At 41.1% G+C, this 25,930-nt stretch overlaps 1 protein-coding gene across 2 annotated transcripts; it reads right to left on the bottom strand.

The window, feature by feature from the left end:
• Window positions 1-138: 138 nt before the first annotated feature.
• Window positions 139-24,046, bottom strand: emilin1a (elastin microfibril interfacer 1a). Of its 2 annotated transcripts, none has more exons than XM_046372684.1 (12): window positions 23,653-24,046; window positions 11,880-11,996; window positions 9,452-9,627; window positions 9,075-9,174; window positions 8,502-8,610; window positions 8,232-8,405; window positions 5,570-6,847; window positions 3,445-3,859; window positions 2,990-3,115; window positions 2,808-2,825; window positions 2,581-2,715; window positions 139-1,815 (listed from the first exon to the last, which is right to left on the bottom strand). In XM_046372684.1, exons 1-12 carry the CDS (start codon window positions 23,760-23,762, stop codon window positions 1,496-1,498), a joined length of 3,078 nt encoding a protein of 1,025 aa, XP_046228640.1. In that variant the 5' UTR covers window positions 23,763-24,046; the 3' UTR covers window positions 139-1,495. The 2 variants fall into 2 exon arrangements, with proteins under 2 accessions (XP_046228640.1, XP_046228639.1); XM_046372683.1 differs by having other exon boundaries at window positions 9,431-9,627; window positions 23,653-24,045.
• Window positions 24,047-25,930: the final 1,884 nt, after the last annotated feature.

The following is a 25,930-nucleotide window of genomic DNA, read 5'->3' as shown; positions in this document are numbered from 1 at the left end:
GGAGCCAAAAACAAAAGTCAGCCCAGCTGTGTATATTTGTGAAAGCCAAAAAAGTGCCAAATTTAATAAGTCAAGTCCCAAGCAGGCTAAAGAGTGTGTAAAACTGGCACATACTCGTTTAATAAAGTAACACAATCCAGCTGTGCGAAATTTGTATCTGTATTTCAGGCACACATGTGGTAAAACATACAAAACATATACAGTACCTGGCAAGGTGAAGTGGTAACTCATAAAAATCTTACAAGGGCAAAACTGCTCCAAAATATTTACATTCTTCCAAGGTAACATAATGCATAGAAACATATAAAATTACATTCCTACACTGAACACTGAGGGAAAAAAAGTGAAAATATATGCATTGTGAGCAAACCCTGATATGCTGATATTAATTCATGTATTACTTCCATAATGTAAATATAATGTAAATAACATGTGGCACAAAATGTACAATGATTCTTTTTATATCCATTTGGGAATATCTACAAACTTGATATCATGGACATATGTTCTTCTGAAGACATTTTAATTACACTTCTAAGGGCAGGAAGTGTGTGTATTCATGAAAGAGGTGGAATAGAGACAAGGGTATGCGTATCTTCATTGTTTTTTATTCTTAGCGCTACCCAAAAAACTCCATCGTGAGATATTCTGATAGTAACAGCATCTTAACTTTAAATACTTAATCCTCCACCAAGTTTAGATGACCTTTTTTTAGGACAAAGAAAAAAAAATAATCCCCTTTCTTCCCCTAGGTCCTCCTCCACCTCCCTTCATGTTTTTGGGCATAGCTAATGCCCAAAAATGGTCTCATTGTTTTGCTGTTGTATGATTTATAAAATCCTGTGGTTTCTTGACCGAACTGTCAGTGACTCCATTTCCTTGTAAAGAATAGTGGTTTGGATTGTGTTCCCCCAGCCTACATCACTACATACACTACCTACATCCAAGACAATTGGTGGTCAGCGTCATGTTTCTGGGAATTTGCTTGTGGTCAAATTTAAACTGTGAGCATGAAAAAAGCAACTAATAAACTCTAAACATTTGATTTGCTGTGGGTGAATTACATTACATTACCATCTTACAGAATTTCCTTTCATGAACACAAGTGGGACCTGAACGCTAGTGTAATCATTTAAGAATTCAAGTTTATAGCATAGCATGTGGAATTATAAGTTGACCCTGCAGTGGCTTTTTTTTTTTTTCTGAGGACAACATCATAGAATAAAGAACATACTGGCTCTTTGCTCAAATTGTTTTCTTTAAAGCTGTGAAACACACAAAATATGACTGTGGTTCAAAAGGATTTCTGTTCCTTCTGTTTTAGTACATAAAGTAAAATATAAAATATTTTTCTCCTTGCTGAATAAATCCAGTCCAGTTATTTCAGTTTCTCTGACTGTTCAGCCAGTGGCTCTGTCTCTTAGAGTCCAGCAGACAAATTACATGCTTTCATTCTGAAAGTTTCACCCAGACAGACTAATGAGACTACATCCAATCAGATGGTCTCATACAGCAGCATCCCACTGAAGATGGTCAAGGGTTCAGAGGAATAGGCCAGTTGGCCAGTGACGAGATCAATGCAGACTGTGTCTCCTGCCTCCATGGGCAGAATGATGTTGAAGACAGCCAGAGCTCCAGGGATGTGTTTGGCCTCTGACATGGGCTTCTCCAGGCCTTCAGGCTGATACCCAGCTGAATCCACCCGGGCCACACCTGTGTTGGACTTGGACAACACGGCCTCGATCTTCATGTTCTTATGGCCCGTAAGGATGCCGCTGAAGAAGTAATTCCCACTCACTGGGGCTGTGAAATAACCTGGAGGATGGGAGCAGGTAACAAGGAAGACTCAGTGTATACAGTGTATTTAATGTGTCACAATAGCTCCTTATTTCACGATGGACCAAAGTTTGCTTGGATTCTTGTTTGATAAGTAACTTTCATGAACTTTGTAGGTCAATTAAATAATACCTACAGACCATATTAAAAAGTCAGTGCATGGAAACTACACTACTTTAAAGGTTCAGGGAATTCCATGCACAAAGATTTGGTTTGAGAGACCCATTTTTTTTTAGATTTCTGCTGCCACTACAAGACAACAAAGCTGAATGGAAATGGGACTGTGGTGCCCATATAACTGAAACAGCCTGGCTCAAAACAAATGAGTGTTGTGCACATTATTGGCTGTTTTTTCAAGATGAAGATACCGTTGATCAATCAGATGTGGGAATAACAATGGAGACTGTTGGGTCTCTCTGTAGCAAAAATTAAAAGAAAGAGTTTGGTCTAGACCTGCCCTAATTGGAAAGTGTCATGGGACAACTTGGAACAGTCCGCACATAAACAAGACCACTGGTGACAGGCGACAGTGTCAAGACTGGTAATGAAAAAGGCATTCTGTCATTCACGGGGATGGTTCAACACTACGTCAAATACATGATTCTATAAAGGATATTACAGGGACTCAGGAACACTCAGGGGTTTCCAACGCTTCATTGAAGCAATCTTAAACTAGGAGAGGTGAACAAGACAATACAGATCTTAGCTGCCATCTGTTTAAATTCAAGCCAATCTAGAGCTCACCTGTTTTGGGATCATAGACATTATCTTCATTGGCAAAGACCTCATTGAACACTATGGTTCCTGCACTTCTCATCGGGCGAGTCAGTGCAGCAGAGAAAGAGAGACGAGGCACGTGGGCATCAGACCCTGCAAGACCTGATCGTGGAGGAGAGACAGAAATCAGCACTAAGTAAGATCAAAGAGTAAAGAGTGCTGTGGTTTGCTGTTTTACCAAGAACAACACATACCCTGTTCACCCCTGAGACCTGAGAAGATGAAAGATAGAAACAGTGAGTTAGTCATCCAATGTCATTCTTGCTGTTTATTTTTTACTCTCATCTCTACAGTGACTGTGACGAAAAATATGAAAGATCTAAGACATAGTTTGTAAATCAGTTAATATTATTATTAATAGGTTTGTTTTCTTTACCTGGGGGTCCAGCTGGTCCAACCTTGCCCTCTCTGCCTGGAAGTCCTACCTGGCCTGGGGGTCCTACAGGACCCTGAGGACCACGCTCGCCTCTCTCTCCAGGGGGCCCCTGGGGACCATGTGGACCTGGAGGAGAAGAATATTTAGTGAAACACCTTCCTGAAAGTCGTCTTTACCATTTATAGTTTCTCTTAAAAGAATTCTGAAAACATGCACAGTAAGCCAAGAAAGCCTTGACATTTAACCTGGTGTGACTCAGGATGCGTCTTTCACCCTGATGTTTACTAAAAATACTCTTTTAGACAGATTGCAGACTTTATAGGCTTTTTATGTGAGTGCAGTCTGGATTCTGTCCTTGGTCTATTTTTCCCTCACCCTGACCTTGACTCCCTTCCACTGAGTGATATCTCTTGTCCAAAAGTCAAATCCCATGCACTCCGTCCTCTGCGACTCACCCATGAAATCCTGCTTTTTGAAACCATGGAACTCTTTGACCAAGTCCACCAGTGAGGAGTTGAGTGTGTGTATGTTGGAGTGGATGTTCTCCAGCTGGACGTTCTGGATATTGTCAAGAACATCTCGTTGAGACGTTACTGTGACGTTGAGTCCATTAACGCAGCTCCACAGTCCAGACACATGTCGGTTCAAGCCCTCCTTGATCCTCTCCAGGTTGTCTGAAAAAGAGTTGAAGCGGCCACACACTTCCTCCAGCTTGGATAGTCTTCGGTTCAGGCCATCGCTGGACCGCCGGCACTCCCCCACTTCGGTCACATAGTTGCTCCTTATGATTTGGATCTCCTTGCCCAGACTGCCGAATTGAATCCTTGAATCGTCAGTGTGCTCTGTCAGCTCCTTCTGCAAGTTGTCCACCTTGTAGAGAATGTAGATACATGTTAACTTGTGTATTTTGGCTGAGTTTCTATTGACAAAATTCTTTACAACTGTATATATATTTTTATATTTACATTTTTTTCCACCTTTGCTCCAATTTATTTTTCTATGATGTCTTATACACACAAAAATGTAAGCATATTATTGAAGCCATGTCTGACAAGAAGACTTAACTATAAAAATATTATGTGAAAACACAATTGCCAAGATAAGCATGAGGCAGGTTTGATGGAGATGATATTGTTTTAAAAGTCCATAAAGAAAAGTTTCATTTCAATCTGGACACATTAATAAAACAACATATAAACGATTAGGACAAACATCATCATTATCATAACAGAAGCTCAGTCTTTTCTGTTGAGTTCTGAGGGGCATGTTCTACGCAGTGTTGCATAGTGCTTCCTCACCTGAGGTTTGAGACACCCAAAAAGGTCACAAGATAAACCACAGGCAGTGGTGCAATGTAACTAAGTACAATTACTCAAGTATTGTGCTGAAGTACAAATTTGAGGTACTTTACTTGAGCATTTTCTTCTCGTGCCATTTTTTAATCAACTCCATTATATATAGAAATATTGCATGAGTACTTTTAATACTTTACATATGTTCCTTTGATTATACTTAGATACTTTCATTTAAGTATCATTTTCAATGCAACCAGACCTTCTGATAGAGTATTTCCACAGCGTGGTTGTAGTATTTTTATTTAGGGAAAGGAAGTACTTCATCCATTACTGCTGAGGGGTCAACACCAAGGGGGAAGAAGTCATATTATGTCTGAGGGGTCAACACCAAGGGGGAAGAAGTCATATTATGTCTGACAAGTAATGATTATTTCTTCACTTTTTGAGTTTTTATCCACACTGGCAGCATGGCTCTGTGGACTGTAGTCAGCTGATCCACCACTTTGGTTCACTCTACATAGCAACAACTACTGAATGGATCGTCAAGAAATTTGCTACAGATATTCAGGAACAGGAACAGGAACAATTATTGGATGGATTCCTGTGAAATTTGGCACAGATATTCATATCATCTACAAGACGATCTGTAAAAGCTTTGGTGATCTGTTAAGTTTACACTTTTAGCACCACCATCAGATCATTATTTCAGTTTGTTAGACCCTTAGATTTATTACCAAATAAGCGCAAAACTTATGACATTGCCATCAGTCAGTCACTCAGCCATGCATTGTGTTTAGTAGCTCAGTCTGGAGCATTTAGCTCAGAACACAGAGCTGCTAAAATGGCTCTGGACTGTTGGTGTTATTATTGTGAAATACTGAATAGTTTCACGTCCTCAGCAGGGGAGTAGCTACCACTGAGGATCCTGAGGTCGTGTCTTCAATATTTTGTCCAGGAGTTTAGGGGCTTTTACTAGAGGGACAGCCAGCATATCAGACTCTATTCTACAGCCAAAAGTCTGATTCTGTTGTTTTTACGTCAGAATTAAATGATTGTTATTATTAAAATAAACAAGTCCGTAATGCCTTCAATGCCTTCTTGGACATTTCCTGTTAAGAACAATGCAGTTTGGTACTGACTTTAAGAAAACAGAGATAATGTTCTGAGATAGTTATTAGAATTTTGTTAGTTGTACTGAGTTTATACCTGCTAAGTTTAAGTACCAAATATAAAACACAAAGTGTTATACAGTCATATTATATTCACTGTCATCACATCGTCTTACCACAGAGATGATGTTGTCCTTGCTGTTGGACAGATCAACCAGCGTGGTCCCATGTGTCTGTACAGTCCTCCCCAAGTTCTTCAGCGTATTGTTGATGGAACTAAATGTGATCATGACCCCAGCCAGCTCTCCTTGGATGGACTTCAGATCCCCTCCTAATCTTCCACTGTGGATACTATGACCATCCAGGCGTTTCTTTAGGTCATCCATGTTGGTTTTACACTGCCCAGTACACTCCTCCACTTCCTCTCTGAGTTGTCCGACCTCCTCCTGAAGGTTGGAGCACACCTGAGAGCAGACTGATTCTCCCGAGTCAACCTTTCTCCGCAGATCTGTCAGTTCTGCCTGGCATTTGCTGAGGCCACTCATGGTGGAGTTTGTGAGCGAGCGTAAGTCTTCCTCTACACTGCTGCAAATAGAACAGTCTTCAAAATCACGACCCAATGTTTCAACTTCTGTGACAACCCGGTTAAAATGCTCGCCGTTCTCCCCTGTCACATCTATTATCTTTTTGACACTCTTCGTCAGGTTGATCACTCTGTCAAATAGCGAGTCCCCTGACACAGACAAATCTTTTAACCTGGTATCAAACTTCTGGATCTCCTCTTGGTTGGACACAACTCTCCACTCTAATGTTTTCACAGTCTCATCAGTCTTAGGGCCTTTTCCATTAGGCCCACAGGTCTCATTGCACAGTTTTGTGATAGATGTTAACCTTCGGTCGAGGAAGGTTGTGATGTTCTCCACCTGACTTAAACGTCGGCTGTGGTCAGTGACCGTATCTCCAAGAACAGCCACGTCCAACTCTATCTTGCCAATCTTGAAGCTGTGGTCATCCAGCCGACTCAGGACCATATTGCGCAGCTGTGTGACATCTCTCTGGACGGTGTCCTTCATGTTGTTCCCAGTGTTAGTACACCTCTGCTCCACCTTTCTCACTGTGTTATTCACCCTCTTCTCCAGTTCTCTCAATTTGCCATTCAACCTGTCCTCTGTCACTCTTCCCTTTCCTCCACCTGTCCCAGCTAGCTCCTTGTCTAGTCGCCCTTTAACAGTGTCACACTTGTTAGCGGTGGAGGTTACACGGACTTCTACATCAGACAACCTCTTCTCCAGCTCAGTGACTGTGTTGCAACAGGTCTGGAATCGTTCAGTCTCAGTGCGGGAGATGTCCAAGCTCTGTCTCAGGTGCTGGTCCATGGAGCCAATCAGCTTCTCCAGGGCTTGGATTCGCTCCCTGTCCTGTTGCTGTTGGCGCCTCAGATCCTCCACACCAGCCTAAAATAGACATGGATCATATGGAGTGTGATTATCTTTTCTAGTTGTATAGCTTTTGTATGTACTCCATTTTGTTTTGTCAGGTTTCTTACCAATGTTTCTGCATTTCAAACTGTTTAACTTGAATGTAATCTGTATGTTGCAATTCCAAAGTGCCACGTGTAACATGGTGTGCACCTCCAGTATGTACCAGCTATTGGGCAGTTCTAAATCAGAGGCTATTTTAATCTGAACTGCAAGGCTTTTTCCTTCTTCACTGTTGTTTTTAGATTTGTTCCTTGTCAAATCTCTAAGAGATTTATTTTTATTTTATTTGTGCATACTGAGGCTACAATAAAGCTACAGTGGAATTAAAGCCAATAAAATGAAGTAAATATAAATATGTTTGTGAAAACAGAACTTGATCCACAGGTTTTCCTTTGATGCTTTTCTATAATACTTTTTCAGTATGCTAAAGTATTTTGTACAACATTTGAGGAGAGTGGTGTTAGTGTGGTTCCGATATGGCATGAAGATCTGGAAAGGGTTTATATATCCTCTCCTCATTTCTTACTTGGACTATACTACATAGACAAAAGTACTGGGATGGGGTTGTTTTTCAGTGGCTTGTGCTTGGCCCCTTACTTCCAGTAAAGGGAAATCTCAATATTTCATTACGACATTTTGGGCAATGCAATGCTTCCAACTCTGTGGCAGCAGTTTGGGGAAGGCCCTTTTGTATTCCAGCATTACTGTGCCCCAGTGCACAAAGCAAAGTCCATAAAGACACGGCTGGATGGGTTTGGTGTGGAAGAACTTGACTGGCCCACACAGAAACCTGATCTCAACCCCATCCAACAGCTTTGAGATGAACTGTAACAGAGATGTGAGCCAGGCTTTTTTGTTTCTTGTGCCTGATCTCACAAATGCTTGACTGCACGAATGTGCAGTTTTCAAAGCAAAAACACCAACAGAATTAATAAAGGTGAAAAATAACTGTAAGTAACAGATGGTGACGGTTATAGTGGTAGTCGTTTTATGTGTCCGTGTCCTGGAGCCCTGACTGTACTTGAACACAAGGCAAATAAAACTCAATTTGAACAAATAATACCGTACTTGTTTTATACTAAATCCAAACCATCCACTTGTTTTTCTAACCTTTCTTTGCAGTGTTGCTTAATTTTCAGTTAGTGTTAATGATGTGTGTATTCCATGAAAATTCTATTTTGATCTATTACTGAATGCATGTGGCAAATATTTTTTTACTGCTTCAGCAGAAATTACTTAGAGAAGAATTAAAATTATTGGATCACACGGGGTGACATCCAAAATTGTCTATAACAATGTGAGAGTAATGTTTGTGTCTGAGGCTGGCACATGTTGATTTTTACATATTGCGCTTCACCTGGCAGGCAGAGCAAGACAGAGATACCCTCCTCTCCAGCTCTGTCAGTATCTCCTCCTTCAGAGAGTTGAGCTGGTTTCCCCCAGTTTCTCCTCCCCTGGCCACTCCATCCAGTTCATTGCCCCCTCCGTTCACGAGGTGGTTGTTGATGGTGAGAAGGGTCTGGTCATGGACCTGAGCAAGCAAATGTCCACATAAAAGTAAAATGGTCTACCCTTGCATTCAAATACTAAACATAAAAAACTGCAAAAAGAAACATATGGTATTTACCTGTGTCCTGTTGTAGAGATGGTCCAGCTTTGTCTGAATGTTGTTGATGGTCTCCTTCATGTGTGGTTGGGCTGAATCAGCAGGGACAAGGGCCCCATTCAGACCAGGCCTACACAGATGGCACATTTGTGGTGAAGTGTGACAAATGTTAAATTATCTATTACATCAAAGTGAAGGACTAAATAATTATTATCACGTTGCTTAACTGCCTAAAGATTCAAATTTAGCTGATTTAGCTGCTTGTGCACAGTTTAAATCAAACGCAAAATTCAGTTTATATATGTAGCATCCTATTAAGTCGAGGACAAACTATTTTCCCAAATCAGTGTGTATACTGTGTGTTAATAAACAAACGTATCCTCTCTCTCAATAAACTGACTTGTTGAAATAAACTACAATAAACATGAGATGATGTACAGTGTGATACACATTACCCAGTGCATTGGGCTATGTCAGTACAACAAAACTGGGAGATCTCAATTTCCTGAATGTAAACAGGATTTTGGTCAGCAGGTGAATGCACTTAATGAAATAAAACATGTACAGGATGTAATGAAAACAATATTCACGTACAGCCTCTGGTTCATGCCGTGAATGGTGGTCTGCATATTGTGGAGGTCTCTGGTCAGTCCACGGATCGTTTCTTCCAGCTGTTTGATCTTCTCAGAGTCACCTGGAGACAAAGAAAAAAAGAAGGAAACGTGGAGTTTAATTCACTGTTTCAAAACAGTCTGTTCCTGACTGATGCATTATATGCATAAAACATTATATGCACGAGTTAATAAGGTATAGAATGACAACATTACATATGCACATCTTTAACAGGAGTTTGCAGATTTGATACTATTTAACAAAATTAATTAACAAAAAAAAAAAACATTTTCAGTAGCTGTAAGTTGGACATCCTGCAGCCATTTCTCCACCTCTACCTTCTCCTCTCTGTTCACCACCTGTGTTGTAGCCCGTCTGTGTGACACGTGGTCGCCCTCCATTGACCTGAGTCTCAGTGGTTACCCTGGGTCCATCGTGGCAGTCTTCCCCAGAGTAGCCATGGCAACACCTCCACTCCATTTCTGTCACCATCTTATAAGCTACCTTATACCTCGGCCTCCTGTATGTCCGGTATCTGAGGATGAAGCAGATATGTCAGATATCTGGACTTTCATTCTGACTTGACAAGACCTGATTTCATACACTACAGACTTGACTTGACACCAATCACATGAATTCATGACTAAGATTTAAACTGGTATTGGTAACTGGCTACATTTAGAATCAAGTCATAAGTGATTACGATATTTTAGCCATGATGGTAACAGCTCTTAGATTCGATTGCTATGTAGTGATCCCCTGACTAATACTGGGGTCGAAATTATAACATTGTCCAATACATCATTTGATTTATAAACAAATTCTTGCAAAACACTTGACATTTTGCATCATCTTCAGCTGTAGTTTGTGTTTAGTGCTTATTAGCTAGTGTAAGCATACTTGCACACCAAGGTGGTGAACATGGTAGATAGCTAAACACCAGCAAGTTAGCATTGTCATTTTGAGCATGTTAGCATGCTGAAGCTCAAGGCTAAATACTAGCTGTTCAAATTTTGATAGAAAATGTTCATGTATGACCTAAACTCTGCTTGTAGCTGATGTTGATGTTAATTTGCCTATATTAAGTACAGCCTCACAACATATCATAGCTGTAGACTCTTAGTAAGTACTAATGTACAGTACTGATGATGTGGGTCGTAAAGGTCCAGTTTGTAGGATGTAGTGCCCCTTAGTGGTGGAGCTGCATATTGCAACCAACTGAACACCCCTTGCCTCAGTTCTGGGCTACTATCAAAACATGGTGGTGCAACATGGCAAACTCAAAAAACAATTCTTACATTCAAGTCATTATACACTAAATCCTACATATGGGACCTTTAAGACTTCAAACCTGGGACATGAGCAAAGCTGATTTGTGATCTGTGCCAGATCACCACATTGAGATTTAAAATTTGTGTCATCCTGATAACCAAGTCAAGCCATACTCATAATGGTCCCAGAACCCTGTGTTGAATACCAGAGCTGTGCACTGTAGATATGAATATACACTGAGAGGATAACTGGAAATAGCTGCAAGTCGTCTACTGATGATAGATGCAGAATGCTTTGTTGTTAGTTATTCTTGTCCCATTTTCCAAAAGAAATCAAGCCAGTAATAAATCTTAAATTTATGCTCACAGACTATTCTTTTGAAAAAAAAAAAGAACATGAATGTTTCATTTGGATAGCTCCTCTGTAGTTATATCATTAATATATCATTTAGCTCTACAACCAAAGACACTCCCTCTTACAGTAATGATACAATAAATAGACCAGAATTGGCTGGAAGTCTCAATAAAGATTTATGGCAATATTACTCATTAAGAAGCCCTGACTGTAAAAGTTCAGCAAGTTGCTCTCCTTTATGCCAACCCACAAGCATCACTGTAGGTATCGCAGAGCCTTTTCTGTGCCATAGCAAAGACTCCATCTTCCAGCTCCCTGCTCTGAGAGCGTGAGAAAAAGGAATCCAACATACTCTCAGAGGAAAAACAAAAACAGGGCTTTGAGGGACGGCAAGAGGAAGAGCTGGTCGAGTTAGAAACAGAGTAAGAAAAGAGGAGTGTCATAAAAAGTAAAAAGACAGACTAAGGAGAAGAGATTGTTTTCACAGGACAGCAGACCAGGCTGTGGTACCTGGAACCACGGCTTCATTCTTAGCATAGCCCAGGTTTAGGGCGAGGCCCCTGGCAAGCGTGGGGATCAAGCAGCCAGGCCAAGGTCAAACAACATGGTAAAAACTTCAAAAGAGCAAAAACATCAGGAGTGCTTGATTAATGTTGTCTCAGATGCATAACATCTTCATTTGGAAAAAAAAAAATTCAATAAATCGCATGTATAGTAAATTTGCTGCAATATTTGTGATATTGGATATCCCCAGGTCTGCAACAGGCTTAGTGTCAGACTTACTGGATCCCCGCCACAGTAAAATATGTAAGTTTGAGACCAGCACATCGTTATTGGTATTAATCAGCCAAATACTGAGATGTAATTATATCTGTGGTGATGTTCTGGCTACACACAAGTCCAGACACCTTCCTGACCAGACTCTCCTGAGAGAAAACAGACAGAAAATGAAAAGAACTGAATGAATTCAGTATTCACAGACAGGAAACAGGGGGAGACTACGGATGGATAGAGGTTACAGACTTCGGTGCAACTGAAGACAGGAAGCTGGAGGAGCAATACTGAATACGGATCAGTTTGATTCCAAAAACAGAGAAGAAGAAGAAGCAGAGGTATGAGAGAGATATGAAATACAATAAGTAGAGAGCAACAAATACTCACGCAACTCTCGGACACTGGCCCCAGGTGCAGCGCTGATAGTCTGGTTTGATGTACGTCTCCACCCCATCCTCCATTACACAGCTAACAGTTCGTGTCACCACATAGGCACACCAGTTCCTGTTCCATGTAATCATGCACAAACAAGCAAGAAAAAGGAAATGATAAATGAATAACTGTGTGATGACCGGCAATTTACTGAAAGTAAGTTTAGTCAGGCGCTGACACAAGCAGTATACACTCTGCTGCTGCTCTTTGTCTCTAGGCATACAGAGGAAAGATTTTGGAAAAATAATAATAAAAAATCTGGTCACTTGTATACTATGAGGCTTCATTGTGAGTCTCTAGATAAATATCTCAAACCCCTGACTGATTATTATTTTGTTCAACATTCAAGAGAAATGTCAGATCAGTTCAGGATAAGTGCATGATTGCAACAATGGCTGCCATTGTATCCTTGCCCTACTCCAGTCCAAGCAACCCACACAAAGACACACACACACACACACACATATTCGTGTAGGCTTTATACAGCATATCCATGTGAAAAACTATTTACTACATTCATTCCACAAACTAAATGACAGGGAGAATTAAATTTCTCAACTTTCAGATGTGTATAATTCCATGCTAATCTTCAAATATTTTAGATATTTGACAGGAAATGAAAGAGTTTATATGGAACTGGCCACTGGGTTAGAGGAATACTTACCTGTTCTGGGGTATAAGCTTATTTGCTTTCCTTTTAAAAGTGAGACCAGAAGATTAAAAAACTAATACAAAGTTTCAGTTATGTTTCCCACAACAGTACTACCCTATGGTGTAGTGATGGCAACAACAACAGCAGCAACAGTAAGAAGAAGTGGGGTCAGGATGACTTGTTTAGCCTGGCTTACCACAAAGACCGGAAGCAGGGAGCAAACACTACCCTGCTTCTGTCCAGAGTGAAGAAGCTCTGACATGCATGACTACTTTAAGCTTACATCCACTGGACACAGAGGATCCCATTTTAGTCCTGTTTCTATACACCTGGTGAATATACAAAAGTGTTTCATTGCTTTGTTTATCTCTGGTTGGTTGGCCAGCTGAGAAAACATAAGCCTTTAGCTTGCAAGTTCAGTCCTAACTAGTCAGTTGTTTATGGCTCTGGAAAACCAGCTTTGTAAAGCTTTCCTTTTAAAATGATAATAAATCATTTGACTTAAAGGGAAAGCCTATGCTTGAACGATTAAGGTTAAACCTCCTTTAATGCAGGATACTCATACTCACTGACTCTGAACTGCAGAGCACCATCAGCATTTGTTTGAAGAAGTGATTCTGACCAATTGGAAAATATAAGTAGAATATTCACTCCCCTTAAGTACTTATAAGGTCCCATAAATACCTTTTCACAATCCACCAGCCCCTTTGGGAAATATCTGGCCCATAGCTGCTGGATGTTCCACTATACTCACCAGCTAGTCGCTCACTTTGTCTGTCCCCGTTCATGCCGGGCGGGCAGTGCATTGTGGGCTTGTAGGGCTTTTCAAATCAAAACAGCTGTCTGCTGTGCTAGAAATAGTGTTGTCACTAAAAGCAAATCTTCCTAATCACTTTAGGTCCTTTGTTAATTAAAAAATAGTGATTATTGCTGCTTTAAAATTAAAGCAGATTTAACCTTCATCCTATTCTTAAACCTAACTCATTCTGAAACAACTCATGCAAAGTGAAAGCTGTTCAAAATCAGTCCACATCACAAAGCTGTCCTCATAAACATGTCAGAAACACACATACTCCCACATACTCCCCCAGTCTGCATGTGACTCAGTTTGTCCTCATCCATCCGACATCCTTTGACCCTCAGATATCTCTGTTGATAACAACTGCAGAGAGATTTAAGATGCCCTTCAGTCCCTTTCTATCATCATTTTCATATTACCCACAATCCCCATCCACTGCTATTTCTCCAGCGGTTATTAGGGCTTATTAGTGTCGCTCTCGGATTCATCTGAGTAGAACTGAGCAGAAAGGGTTTACAGATAAAAGTTGGAGGGCACAAGGAGTTCCTTCATGCTGGAAAGTCAATCAGCAGCTTTCCTTTCTGTGTCTTCATGTCTGTCAGTCTGTCTCTGTCTGTCTCTGTCTGACACTCTGCCTAGCCTACATGCCTCAGGCTTTTCCTTCGTAGGCTCTCCCTGCCTGTGTGGATCAATTTCTTCATATCACACTATTTTTGTCACCTTTGCTGTCTCTTTCACTTCACTTCACCGTCTTCAGCCTGCTTCTCTCGCTGTGCATTCCTGTTTACTATCTCCTCCTCCCTTCTCATCCTTTCATTTTCCCTTCCCTCTGTGTGGCTACACCTCTCCCCCGTTGCCCCAAAGCTGCAGTCCTCCCCTTCATTCCAGAGCTTGTCTAACAGAAGGCGTTTATCAATCCTCCCTTGCTCTTTATATCCTTTCGTTCCTGTTGCTACTGTACATGTGAAAGTGAACAGGATAATTAACTGTCAGATTTAGTGTAAAGGGTATCCTCAAGAATCAAGAGGAAAAGGGTTGGTTGACCTATATTTTCTTGCTTTCCTCTTGTGGTGTTAGTGCTGTCTAATGGTGTAAACAATTAAACTTGCGTTAGTTGTTGTTGGTGGATTATCAGAGAAATGAGAACACTTTTGCGGACATAAGTGCCATTTTCAAATACCGTGAGCACCACATGCAAAATTAACAGTCTCATAATACTTTTCAAAAAGTCAACTGGCAGTGATGACCAAGTAACACTCATAGAGTCTAGGTTTACACTTTTCAATACCATTTAAAGTAATGTAATGAATGAAAAATGAAGATACCTACACACAGCAGTCGAGCGACAGATCCTGCTGGGGTATGGGAACAACAACAAAACAGATGCTGAACTGCACTATGTTGTGATACTAGAACCGGTAATAATAATAATAATGACAATTTGTTGATTTAGCTTGAGATCCTGTCCATGAATATGACAAACAGGAGCAGATTCAAGGGCCTTAGTGAGGTCCAAAGAACAAAAGATTCCTTGCACATCTCTCAGTGTAATTCACATTATATTTTATACCTGGTGATCGTTACACTGTAACCTTATAGCCTTCTGGTCAGTAATGTATGTGTTTCTGCAAACTTAAACATAATGTACTCTTGTCCCAACACAGGAGTATGGATTGCAGATGAATACTTTTCACACTGTGCATGTTGTTTATTTGATATATTCACAGTATATCATGTTGCTTTGAGCTGATTTGAAATAATTCTTCATTTTGGAGGCAGAGGGAGCTGAGCCTGGAGTCAGCACCAAAGCAAGCATTTGGCAGAAATCAGCCAGTGTTCATGTATCTAGAGGGTTCACTAACTCCCTTTCCAAAACTTTGCGGTTCCTCACAGTGATGTACACAGCCGCCTCTAGTTATGCATCAAACTGTACTACATTTTACTTTGCTATTCTGTGGTTTGTTACATTGTACTTAATGTTTCTATCAGAGCTTGGAGGAGCTCTGAGTGAAGCTCTGCCACCATACATCTGAACCCAGCCAACATCAGTGCTTTCAAACACAACTGTCTCTCCCCCTCATTCCAGATCCTCAGGGTTCATCGCAGTGATCCTTATTGCATTATGCCGTGTGAGGGTTCGCTGGGTTATCTTGTTCTGAGGTTTGTTATATCGTACTGTGTATGTTGGACTCAACGTTGTCTAACATTTCCATCAGGAGTTGGACCAATACAGAAGGGATGGGGAACATGTAAAATAAGACGGCAGCGATAAATCAAAGCAGCTCTGTCTCTTCCCCGTGTAGTAACAGTATGTTGTTGTTTTTTCGTCCCAGTGATTCAGTGGGCCAGCTCTGCCAATCTATTATCCTGACTCACTTACTCTCAGGGTCGCAGACGCAGCAGTTAAAGCATAAAGTTGACAACGTTCGCACCCTATCTTCACTGATGGAGAACAGGCACAGTGTCTCATATAAATAAACCTAACCAGCTCTCTTTTTTCACTGTTGAACAGACAGATGTGGAGGCATAAACGCACATATACACACACACACAAACACACAACTTACTCCATCTGTGCAGCCTCCAAACACCCACTCTTACCATACGTACTCTCCCTTCATTTTCCATCTTTCCATCATGAGCTTCTCACTCCAGTGAAATACATAAGAGGGGTCTTTATATTGGTTAGGAGGATGACTAAGTGTTAGTTTTGCTCTGAAAGAGAGTCTGTGTGTGTGTGCTTGCGTCTGGGCGTATGTCCTCTAAAAAAAAAAAAAAGAAAGTGCAGTGAATTTGTTTATTTGTGGATGCTTTCAAGTTTTCTGTTGCATAGTTGACACCTTCAAGGCAACATTTCAGCTCCAGACTCCTTGGCCTTTCCTTCTCTCTGTCTTTTCTCTCTCTTAACCAGCGTGAAGTTAAGCATTCCAAACAGTAATCCAATAAAGTTCCATTAATCCAAATGGCTGCAGAGAAATCGCCCGGATGAAAGTCCGCTAACTCGACTTGGCATCTTTTAAATAAGTGTAAAATAGAATTACAAGCGCACACACGCACATATCCAACTGACAGACACACTGCATACGCATTCATGCAATCACAAGAGACTTACACAATCAGACAGAGGCACTCACTAAGACGTGCAGATGCACACGTACACACAAAACTAATAAGAGCATGAGGTTAGCCTAGTTTTCCTTCCACTCAACTACACTTACACATAAAATATACCTTTATAAAAACTGATGCAAATTAAACATGAGGATTATAGTTTACAACCTAACATGGTGTTTAATGGAAAATTGTGTGTGCGTGTGCATGTGTGTGTGTGTGAACTGGGTGTCAGCGTATAGTCAGCAGCTAATCTCCCTGTTTCCTTTACTAAATCAGCACCTCAGGAAAACACTGGACAAAAACAGTCCATTTCCTGCACTGTATTATTGAAGGTTTAGAAGTACAATATGTATTTGTACTGTATTTATCAAACAGCAGCAGATAAAGACAGAAATGCAAAATAACAATTTACATTGCTTTCTTTAAATTTAAAGCTAAGTTGTTTCTCAATGACCCGCTAGTGGACCAGTCATTAGAGACTTTACTTGAAACTCCCAAAGTTTCCAAAGTACCAAGTACATCCAGAGGAACTTTGGGATAATGTTCACCCCCATTTGGAACCATTTCATACGTTCATTAAGAAAAACATATAGAATTGCTTTGGTGCTCCCTGTCAAAGGAGAGAAAGTTAACCAGATGTAGATTGGCAAATGAATCACTTAGTCTGCAAAAATGTCTGGATTGTTGGTTGGGCAAAAAAAAAGCAATTGGTACATTTCACTTTGGGCTCTGGGATATTGTAATGAGCAGTTTTTAAGAATTTTTGATATTTCATTGAAATGGAAATACACTATATAGACAAAAGTATTGAAACACCTTACCATTACACTATCAGGGACTTTAATGAGATCACATTCTATATGGAGTTGGTCCCCCTTTGCAGCTTTAACAGCTTCCACTCTTATGAGAAGGCTTTCCACAGGATTCTGATGTGTTTCTATGGGAATTTTTGCCCAATCATGCAGTAGAGCATTTTTGAGGTCAGGCACTGATGTTCATCAAAAAGGTCCGACCCTTCGAGGTCATCCCAAAGGTGTTGGATGGGGTTGAGGTCAGGGCTCTGTGTGGGCCAGTCAAGTTCTTCCACACCAAACTCATCCAGCCATGTCTTTATGTACGTTGCTTTGTGCACTGGGACACAGTCATGCTGAAAAAGGAAAGGACCTCCCCCAAACTGCTGCCACAAAGCTGGAAGCATTGTCCAAAATGTCTTGGTGTGCTGAAGCATTAAGATTTACCTTGACTGGAAGTAAGGGGCTGAGCCCAAGCCCTGAAAAAGCAGCCCCATAGCAAACCAGAATTAAATAATAAAGTTTGTCCCAATAATTTCGTGTATATGGAGTTAACTGTTACTTGCAGGCCTCCTTCTTCCCTCCCTGTGCTGACATTTCTTGGTGTGTATCATTCAACAAAATTCGATCAGTAAAAAAAGTTTAAAGAAAGTAAATAAAAAAGTAAGTGATAATGTATTGCTTGTACATATGAATGTGCAAATTTGTATTTGTTTTGTAGGTGAAAACCTGCAGCTACAAAGTGCTAGTTTTAAACAAATGTACCTTTAAAGCTACAGGTTTTTTCTGCCACTTCTGGGGGGAGCAGAAAAACCAGCTGTAAACCAACATTAACGTTTCACTACCTTTCAAGTTAATACAATAAACTTGGTAGAAAACTAATTTACGCCCCCAACAGATATGGAGAAACATAATTATTCATTGGCACTTGTTTGTAACCACGTGGCGATTATAAATCCAACATTAACTCTCCTTCGTAATCCACTAATTCCTCAGGAGAACACCTAGCTCTGGAGCTGCTAAATGCTCCTCTATGTTCACCAGCTGGTCGATCTTCATCTGTCTGCTGTTTGGTCCTGAGCTGACAGTGTATAGGGTAGTGGATGTTTGGGGGGAAAAAAATTATGACAGCAATGAAAGTGAACCAAAACAGTAAAGATGCAGACTGTAAAACCAAAACAGTGAACTAAAAAATGCTATAAAGCTCTTTATGGCTAAAGAAAACTATGAAGGCTCTGTGCATTCGTCACCATGAGAGACCACTTTCTCTTACACATGGTCGTGCGATCCGCGGCTATAACAGTGGGAAGGAATCAGAAAACTGTGCTAACATGAGCACATATGATTAAAGGATACAGACACAACTGAAAAGCGTGAGCTGAATGTGATGGAAACATTGTCATAAGATCAAGTGAAAATGTTGGCAAAGTGCGATCAGCACATCAGGAGCTGTTTGATTTTACACTATTGTTAAGGCAAATGGATACACAAACAAGCACAGGAAACAAGCTTAAACAGCCATACTGACATGTTAATTAATCACCTAGAAACACATACATACAAACGTTTTCATTACTTCTCTGTGAGGCATCAAACAGCCCAACTTCCATTGTACGTGTCTTATTTTTATTTATTGGGTCATAACTCAGCGTGAGTGGAACTCTTGCACCTGTCTGAGCATCATTTTATTTCCCAATAAATTTCACCTCCTTATAAAACAGCAGACACTTCATAGACAAGCAGGAAGTTGTGGTCTGACATCTCAACCCACACATAACAGGCTCATTTTATTCAAAAGCATCTCTGCATGAGCCCCACAAAGGGGTAAAACTGGAATAGTCGGTGACAAAAGTGACATGGTGAGTAAGTGGGAGGAAGGTGGACTGAAAGGAAGAAAAAAAGGAGCTGAGGTTTAATACTTAAACAAAGAAATCACTCGGCGCACCTATTGTTGAGAGATCTTTCATTTAGCTTCAAGGAAAGGTTTCGACAGCAACCTGAATGAGCGGATGGAAGGGGGCGTGTCTCACTGTTTGAACTGTGACCCAAAGGTCAAGCACCCCTCCAATGTCCTTGTAAAGGTATACCGCTGTACACACACTGAAAAGCACACAGACTGTCACAGACGACAACATACACACTCGAGTGCACTCACTCATGCTTGAGTGGTCGCACGACGACAGACAAAACCCACATAAAGGCAGACATGCACATTCTTCCAGCCTGTCTGCGCTGTCTTAAAATGCAGTTTTACTCGCACACACACCATTTTCCCTTTGGACTCGATCCAACATCAAGTGACACGGTAACTGTGTAAACCTCTCTCTGATTGTTTAGCCTGGCGGTCACGAAGATAAACAGAGAATGTCCATGATACTGACGTTTGCTTTAGCATTATTGCTCAGATGTGTCAGCGTTTGGAGGCCTGCAGGGTTTTTGTGGATCACTTGAACTTTTAACCATTTATGGAGGCATTTGAGACATTAGTCTCCCCCAAGCCTTACTGCTCTCCAAAAATAGTAAAGACTCTTTATGAAGGTAAAACTTTATCAGCTGCTCTGAAGTACAAAGCAGTAAGTTCAGTAGTTAAATGTCTTGTCATGTTGTTCTATTTAGTCTTCAAGTTGAGGGGAGGTTTATAGTTCAGTTGTTCATATGTGACGAGACAGGATGAATATTGGGAAGGGATCCAAATCTCTAAAACCGTCCTCTAAGTTTATCCAAACAAGGTAAATAAAGCTTTCTCAAATTAAATACATGCTGGGAACCATGGTGATTAGGTTACAATGGCTGTGAGTGGAAAGGACTCCTTTTCCCACATTTGCATTACCATAAATAATGAGATTTGTTTACTGGCTTAATTAACAGAAAGCAGAAAATCACACAGATGAAGCAAGTTTGGATATTTTCCAAGGCACGGTCAAAAAGAGGACAATCCTGTTACTGTCTAATTGCCTGGCAACATACTAGTGCAGTTTGGTGCGTGATCACATTTGTAGTGAGCAGGCTTTTGCACCATCTTAAAGCGCATTGAGAAAAATATATAATGCTCCTGAAGCTAAGAAACAAGAGCTTACAGCCATGCTATAGCGTCCTGTGACGCCATTGCCATTTAATGGCAATTCATCCAATAGTTGCTGAGACATTTCATTCAAAACCATACACTTCGACACCACTTCTTAGTGGTCCTGGGCAAAACCTCAGTTCTCATAAGCCATAAAGCCAAAAAAATCAAGCTGACGTTAGAATCAATCAACATCTGTCCCAATCAAATACACATTAAATTGAAATGAGAATCAGTTTAATGTTCTGTTCAAGTTCTTTTAACATATAATTTTAAAATTAAACCCGAATTGATGGATAAAATGTATAAATCCAAAGCTGAAAACTGGCAATACTAAACATGATATCTGCCCTCCTTCTGAAGCTAATAGTCTTATGTGACTATTTTCAATGTAATGGACAAAAGTTGAAAAAAAAAATTGTTGTCTCTGGTCATACTGGGTGAAAGCAGAGAAACAGTCAATAAAAAGACCAGAAGAGAACAGTGAGTGTCTTATGGCTTCCATCATGTATCCATGGAGGTCAGTGGTGTATAGTGTATGCTCAAGGCTAGTCTGGCACCAACTTTGGGCTCTACAGGTGCTGGATGGGGATGAGGTCAGTGATCCATGCAGGTCTGTCAACTTTGGGGCGAAGCATTTCTATATGGGCCTGGCTTTGTGCACTATTGCCTTGTCACACAAAAACATGAAAGGGACTTTCCCAAACTATTGCCACAAAGTTGGAAGCACACTGAACATGTGTGAGAGTGCCGAGGGCTTTCCAAAACAGCCTGCTTGGCCTTCCTGTTCTTGCAATTACAAACCACAAAGCAGAAAGCCATAAAAACAGAATAACAACTCACAAAAATTCATACCAACCCAACATCTAAAACTCCAGTGACTGAATAAGAGTTGGACTGTGCAATTGCCATGCAATGCGAATGTAAAGCATAAACTAGAAGGGAAAATAAGTATGGGTAATAGGAGAACAATGCTCTGTATCTGCTCCTTGCTTCCCCCGAGGGATGACCTGACATCATTTTTTCAAACTGTTCTTGAACCTAAACACATCAGCAGTCTACCTGCATGCAGCCCTAAACACAATGGTCCTTCCCTTTTCCTGTCTGGAGCTGACGGGATGACGTGCAGCTCTCACAATTTGGCAGGAGATGTGTTGGACGGCTCTGGGTCCTCCTGAGACCCCGGTAAGACTCCTGTTGGATGTCTTCAGTTCATTGAACAGCCTTTACCACTTATGGAATACTTCACACATCTGTCAAAACAGATCAATTGAGTTCAAACAGATGTCAGAGGGGCAAACCGCATTGCCATGGGCCAGCGCATTCTTCGCCCTGATACATCACTCTGTGTGTGTGTGTTTGTGTGTGTGTGTATACGTTCGTACGTCACAGGCCAGCCATGCTGACTCCTTCATAGACTACTGGTTTTAGCAGGAGGAAGGCATTTCGGAGACCCAGGTCTCTTGCCTTGTTCTCCTCCTCGCCATTTCTCACTCATTCGTCCTATCTTGACACGCCTGCTTGAGTTCTCTCTCTCTCTTCTCTCCAGATCTTCTGCTTCTTTTATTGTCTTGCCAGCTTTCCCGTCTTGTCTTCCCCTCATGTATCTCTCCCTCTCTCAGTCAGATACAGTATCTTTTTTCCTCTAGCCAACAGTTCAGCTTCACCATACCCCAAAGAGGTCACCCATCCACGTCTCATGACTCAGACAGCAGCAGCAGCAGCAGCAGCAGCAGAAGCAGAAGCAGAAGCAGCAGCACTGTGCTCCAAAGCGGAGAGAAACCTGAAAGAGTCTCATATTGCAGGAGCTCAACTCCCAGAAGCCTGGTCTGCTTTGGATACACGCTAAGTATAAACATGTGCAGGCAGACATATACCACATGTGAGAGACTGTCATTTATGAACTCATTCTATTGTGACCCCTTTTATTCATACACATGCGTACACACACACACAAACACATTATCAGCCCAAACTTCCTCCTTCATTCATTCACAAGCACACAACAAGTCACACACACACATCTGTCCACAGAGGTGAGGGGGTCATACGCATATGGGGCTTTCAGGCAGAAGCTCAATTACATGGTAATAACACACTATGAGGCTGCAACAGCACAATGAAAATATACACGTGTTGGCTCACTGACAGCATTAACAGCTTTATGGGAAAAGACTCCAACAGCCATCACTGATTTATGAGTGACTATTCATCAACAGTCTCTCAGATCATTTCCTTACTCTCCCATAAAAGAGGGCAAGATGGCAATCTGAATCAATTTCAAATTCCAAGATCCAAGATCCAAGTTCCATAATCAGTCTTTTGGATTAATGATGTCCAGTTATATATAAGTTCAGTATCTCTGCAACTTGTCACTCCCCTGTAGAGCACATTCACCTTTACTTGACTGGAAGATGCTGTTTCTGAGAATGATAAATTCCCCTCTGACAAGGCTGAGGCTGGGGGTGCTGCTAGAATTCACTCGAAGCCCTGAAACAGTAAATATCTATAATCCTTATAAGCCCCGTGTAGCTCTAGGCCCCTTGAATCATCTCATGCCCCAGCTCACCCATCACCACCACCCGCAGTAAGTGAATAAGAGATGTAATCACCAATAACTTTACAAAATGTATTACCTCTGCAAGGGCTACTCAGATGATATTTTCACAATACTGACACCATGTCCGTTGAGGAAATGATACTGCTACTGGTAAGATTTTGTCCCTTTCTGGGTCATATGGGAGCAATTTTGTTGCTGCTGATCTTGTCACTCCTTGGATAATTATCTAGAGTATCTAAACAGGACTTCTTGTTATTAAAGTTATAGTGAAACGCATAAGAGCCAAAACTAAAATTACCGTTATTAGTTCATTAATCGTTTTCAAACACCAGATTTCCGGAAACCAACAAGGCTTCAAAAACCATTTTCTGTCAGACTAACTGTCTAAAACTCAAAAATATTCCATTTAATATTATGTTTAAAAAAAACGAGAAAACCAATCTTCCCATTTATGAAGCTGGAATAACAAATTAATAAATCAATCCCCAGTTGTGTCATCTCTCCATTATTTCATATCTTGTTAAGAGCGACCCACTGGAAGCCTCGAAAAAACTCCTGAGGGTCCTCGGACCTCACTTTGGGAACCAAATGACAGGAGCATTCAAGGGGACTGTCACCACCAATTTTAAAACTTAAACATTCATTTCCAATGAAAGTTTTGAAGTGCAATTCTTCTCTTTTTCTCGTTCAAAGACAACTAAAACTGAACGAGCCACAGGTAAGGTAACAGTTCTACACGTGAGCTTACCTGTGTCTGCTGGCCGCTCTCTGTCCAGTCTGGACACTGGACTCCGCATACCCAAGACCCCAACTAACCCGGGCCAACATGAAGATAAGCAGGTAAAACGCCGCCTCCATCCTCACGTCCAATGTGCGTTAAAAGCAAATAAATGTCATTTAATTCCAAGAAGTTTAGCCTTGAAAAGTCTCCGGGTTGCTATTTGTTATCCTCAGTGGCGTGCTGTCGGTGAATGATGATGAGGAGCCATGGCTGGGTGACAGGCTGAGAAACTCCGCCGAGTCCAGTCAAGTGCATTTCAGAAGGTAGACTGCGGCTGGAGCTGTGAGGTCTGACTGCAGCTGAGGAGCGGGGCAACAACGGGAAAGTTTCCTGTCAGAGCTCCAAGAGCGGTCATGCCCGCTCAGGGTCTCTCTCTCCCTCCCTCTCTCTCTCTCTCTCTCTCCCTCCCTCCCTCTCTCCCTCTCTCTCCCCCCCTCTCTCTCCCTCCCCCCCTCCCTCTCTCTCTCTCTCTCTCTCTCTCTCTCTCCCTCCCTCTCTCTCTCTCTCTCTCTCTCCCTCCCTCCCTCCCTCTCTCTCTCTCTCTCTCTCTCTCTCTCCCTCCCTCTCTCTCCTTCTCTCTCTCTCTCACTTTAAGACTCAATTCAGTTCGGCTCATTTCAGTACCATTCAACTGAAACTACTTCCTTGTCATTGATTGCAAGGCAGTTTATCCGTGCCAAAGTAATTTCTTCCAAAAGAAAGAAACTCCAAAAGCCCCCAACATTGAAGTTAGAAAACAGGTGGAACTTCTAATTAATAGTTTTCACTATAGAATCACTCTACATATTCCATATTTAAGGGATTAGGCGTCTTTTTCTCTCGCTGTACAGTGGGATGATACGCCTTTATATTTTGCTGCCAGAGCAAAGCGTTTTTGCTTTTTTCTTAGTGGCAATCTTATTTCATTATGACTTCTCAAATCATTGTAAATGTTTTCCTTTGGGAAAGAATTCGGTTCTCATATCTTAGGACTTCTGATAACATAACAGACTTGGATTTGATAATCATATGTAGTTTTAATATTAATGCAGGGAATCAATGTTCAAGTAATAGTAATAGTAATAGTAATAATGATAATAAAATGGACAGAGGTCCCTGATCTGAAGAATGTAGCCAGTGTGGAAGTACCTTAATCCTGCATTCTTTCTAGTTGCCAGCAGGGGGCGACTGCACTGGTTTCAAAAAGAAGTATTTGGTCTTCAGTCTTCAGCAGGGAAAAAAAACAGGGTACACTTTAGAGTGTGGCTACCTTGTGATTGTTTGTGAAGTTGCTATCACAGTGCGTGTCCTCAGGCTCAGTCCTCAGTCAGAACCAATCAGTGTCCTCCTCAGCTCCACCCCTTTCATATGGTCTCTTCTGGCTTCAAAAAAACCAACATGGTGCAGCCTTAAAGTCAAACTAGAGGCTTCAAAACAGTAACTCCACAAATGAAGTGGTAAAATTATGGCAGGTTTATGTTTGCTTTTAGCACAACTGAAAACATGTCATTGTTGTTAACAGAACAACATGTTCTATAGCTGTTCTGGAGCTTTTGACTGTATTGCATGATCCTCCTGAGTAGATGGATTATGCCCACTTCTCATAGAATTGTAGATGAACAGAATAGTAGAATTTCCATTTTTCTGAGCATTTCAGGGTCTTCTCATCCTTATTACCTTAAAAATTGTGTATCTTTAGCCAAACAGTGGCAATTATGTCCACAAGTGGCCATAACACAACTACACTCGTCAAATTTTCTTTCATTTCCTAACATTCTTGATTTAAATATGCCATCAACCTAGGTAACCCGGCTGACCTTAAATGCAGCAGTAGCAGAGATAGGCAAGGAACCATAAAGTCAGTGAACAGTCATTCCCAGGGCAATATCTATCTAAAGCTAGTTAACGTCAGCAAACAAATGCTACTGGTCACAGCAGATAAAGTAAAGCTGCAGGGCCAAACCCCGAGTGTACTGCACTAAACAGCAGTGCATTTTCACTGCTTACGAATTCAAATTTTCACCCCTTTTCTTCTTTTTTTCTTTTCAAACTTCCAAGGCCAAATATGATTGTATTGTCAACTGCTGTGTCTAAGATTAAGTCTCAGCTTTTAAGTCATCATGAATGAGAAGTGCATCAAGTTATGGAAATTTTAACATTTACTTTCCCTTCATCTGGTGGGGAAAGATTTTGTGATATGAACAAGATCCAGAACAGCAGCCAAGGAGACCATGTGGTGAGATCAAGCTCAATAATTCAGTCGTGA

This window comes from Scatophagus argus, chromosome 19 (genome assembly GCF_020382885.2).
Source record: "Scatophagus argus isolate fScaArg1 chromosome 19, fScaArg1.pri, whole genome shotgun sequence".
Classification (NCBI taxonomy): Eukaryota; Metazoa; Chordata; class Actinopteri; family Scatophagidae; genus Scatophagus; species Scatophagus argus.
This window is presented reverse-complemented; position numbering and strand designations above follow the sequence as displayed.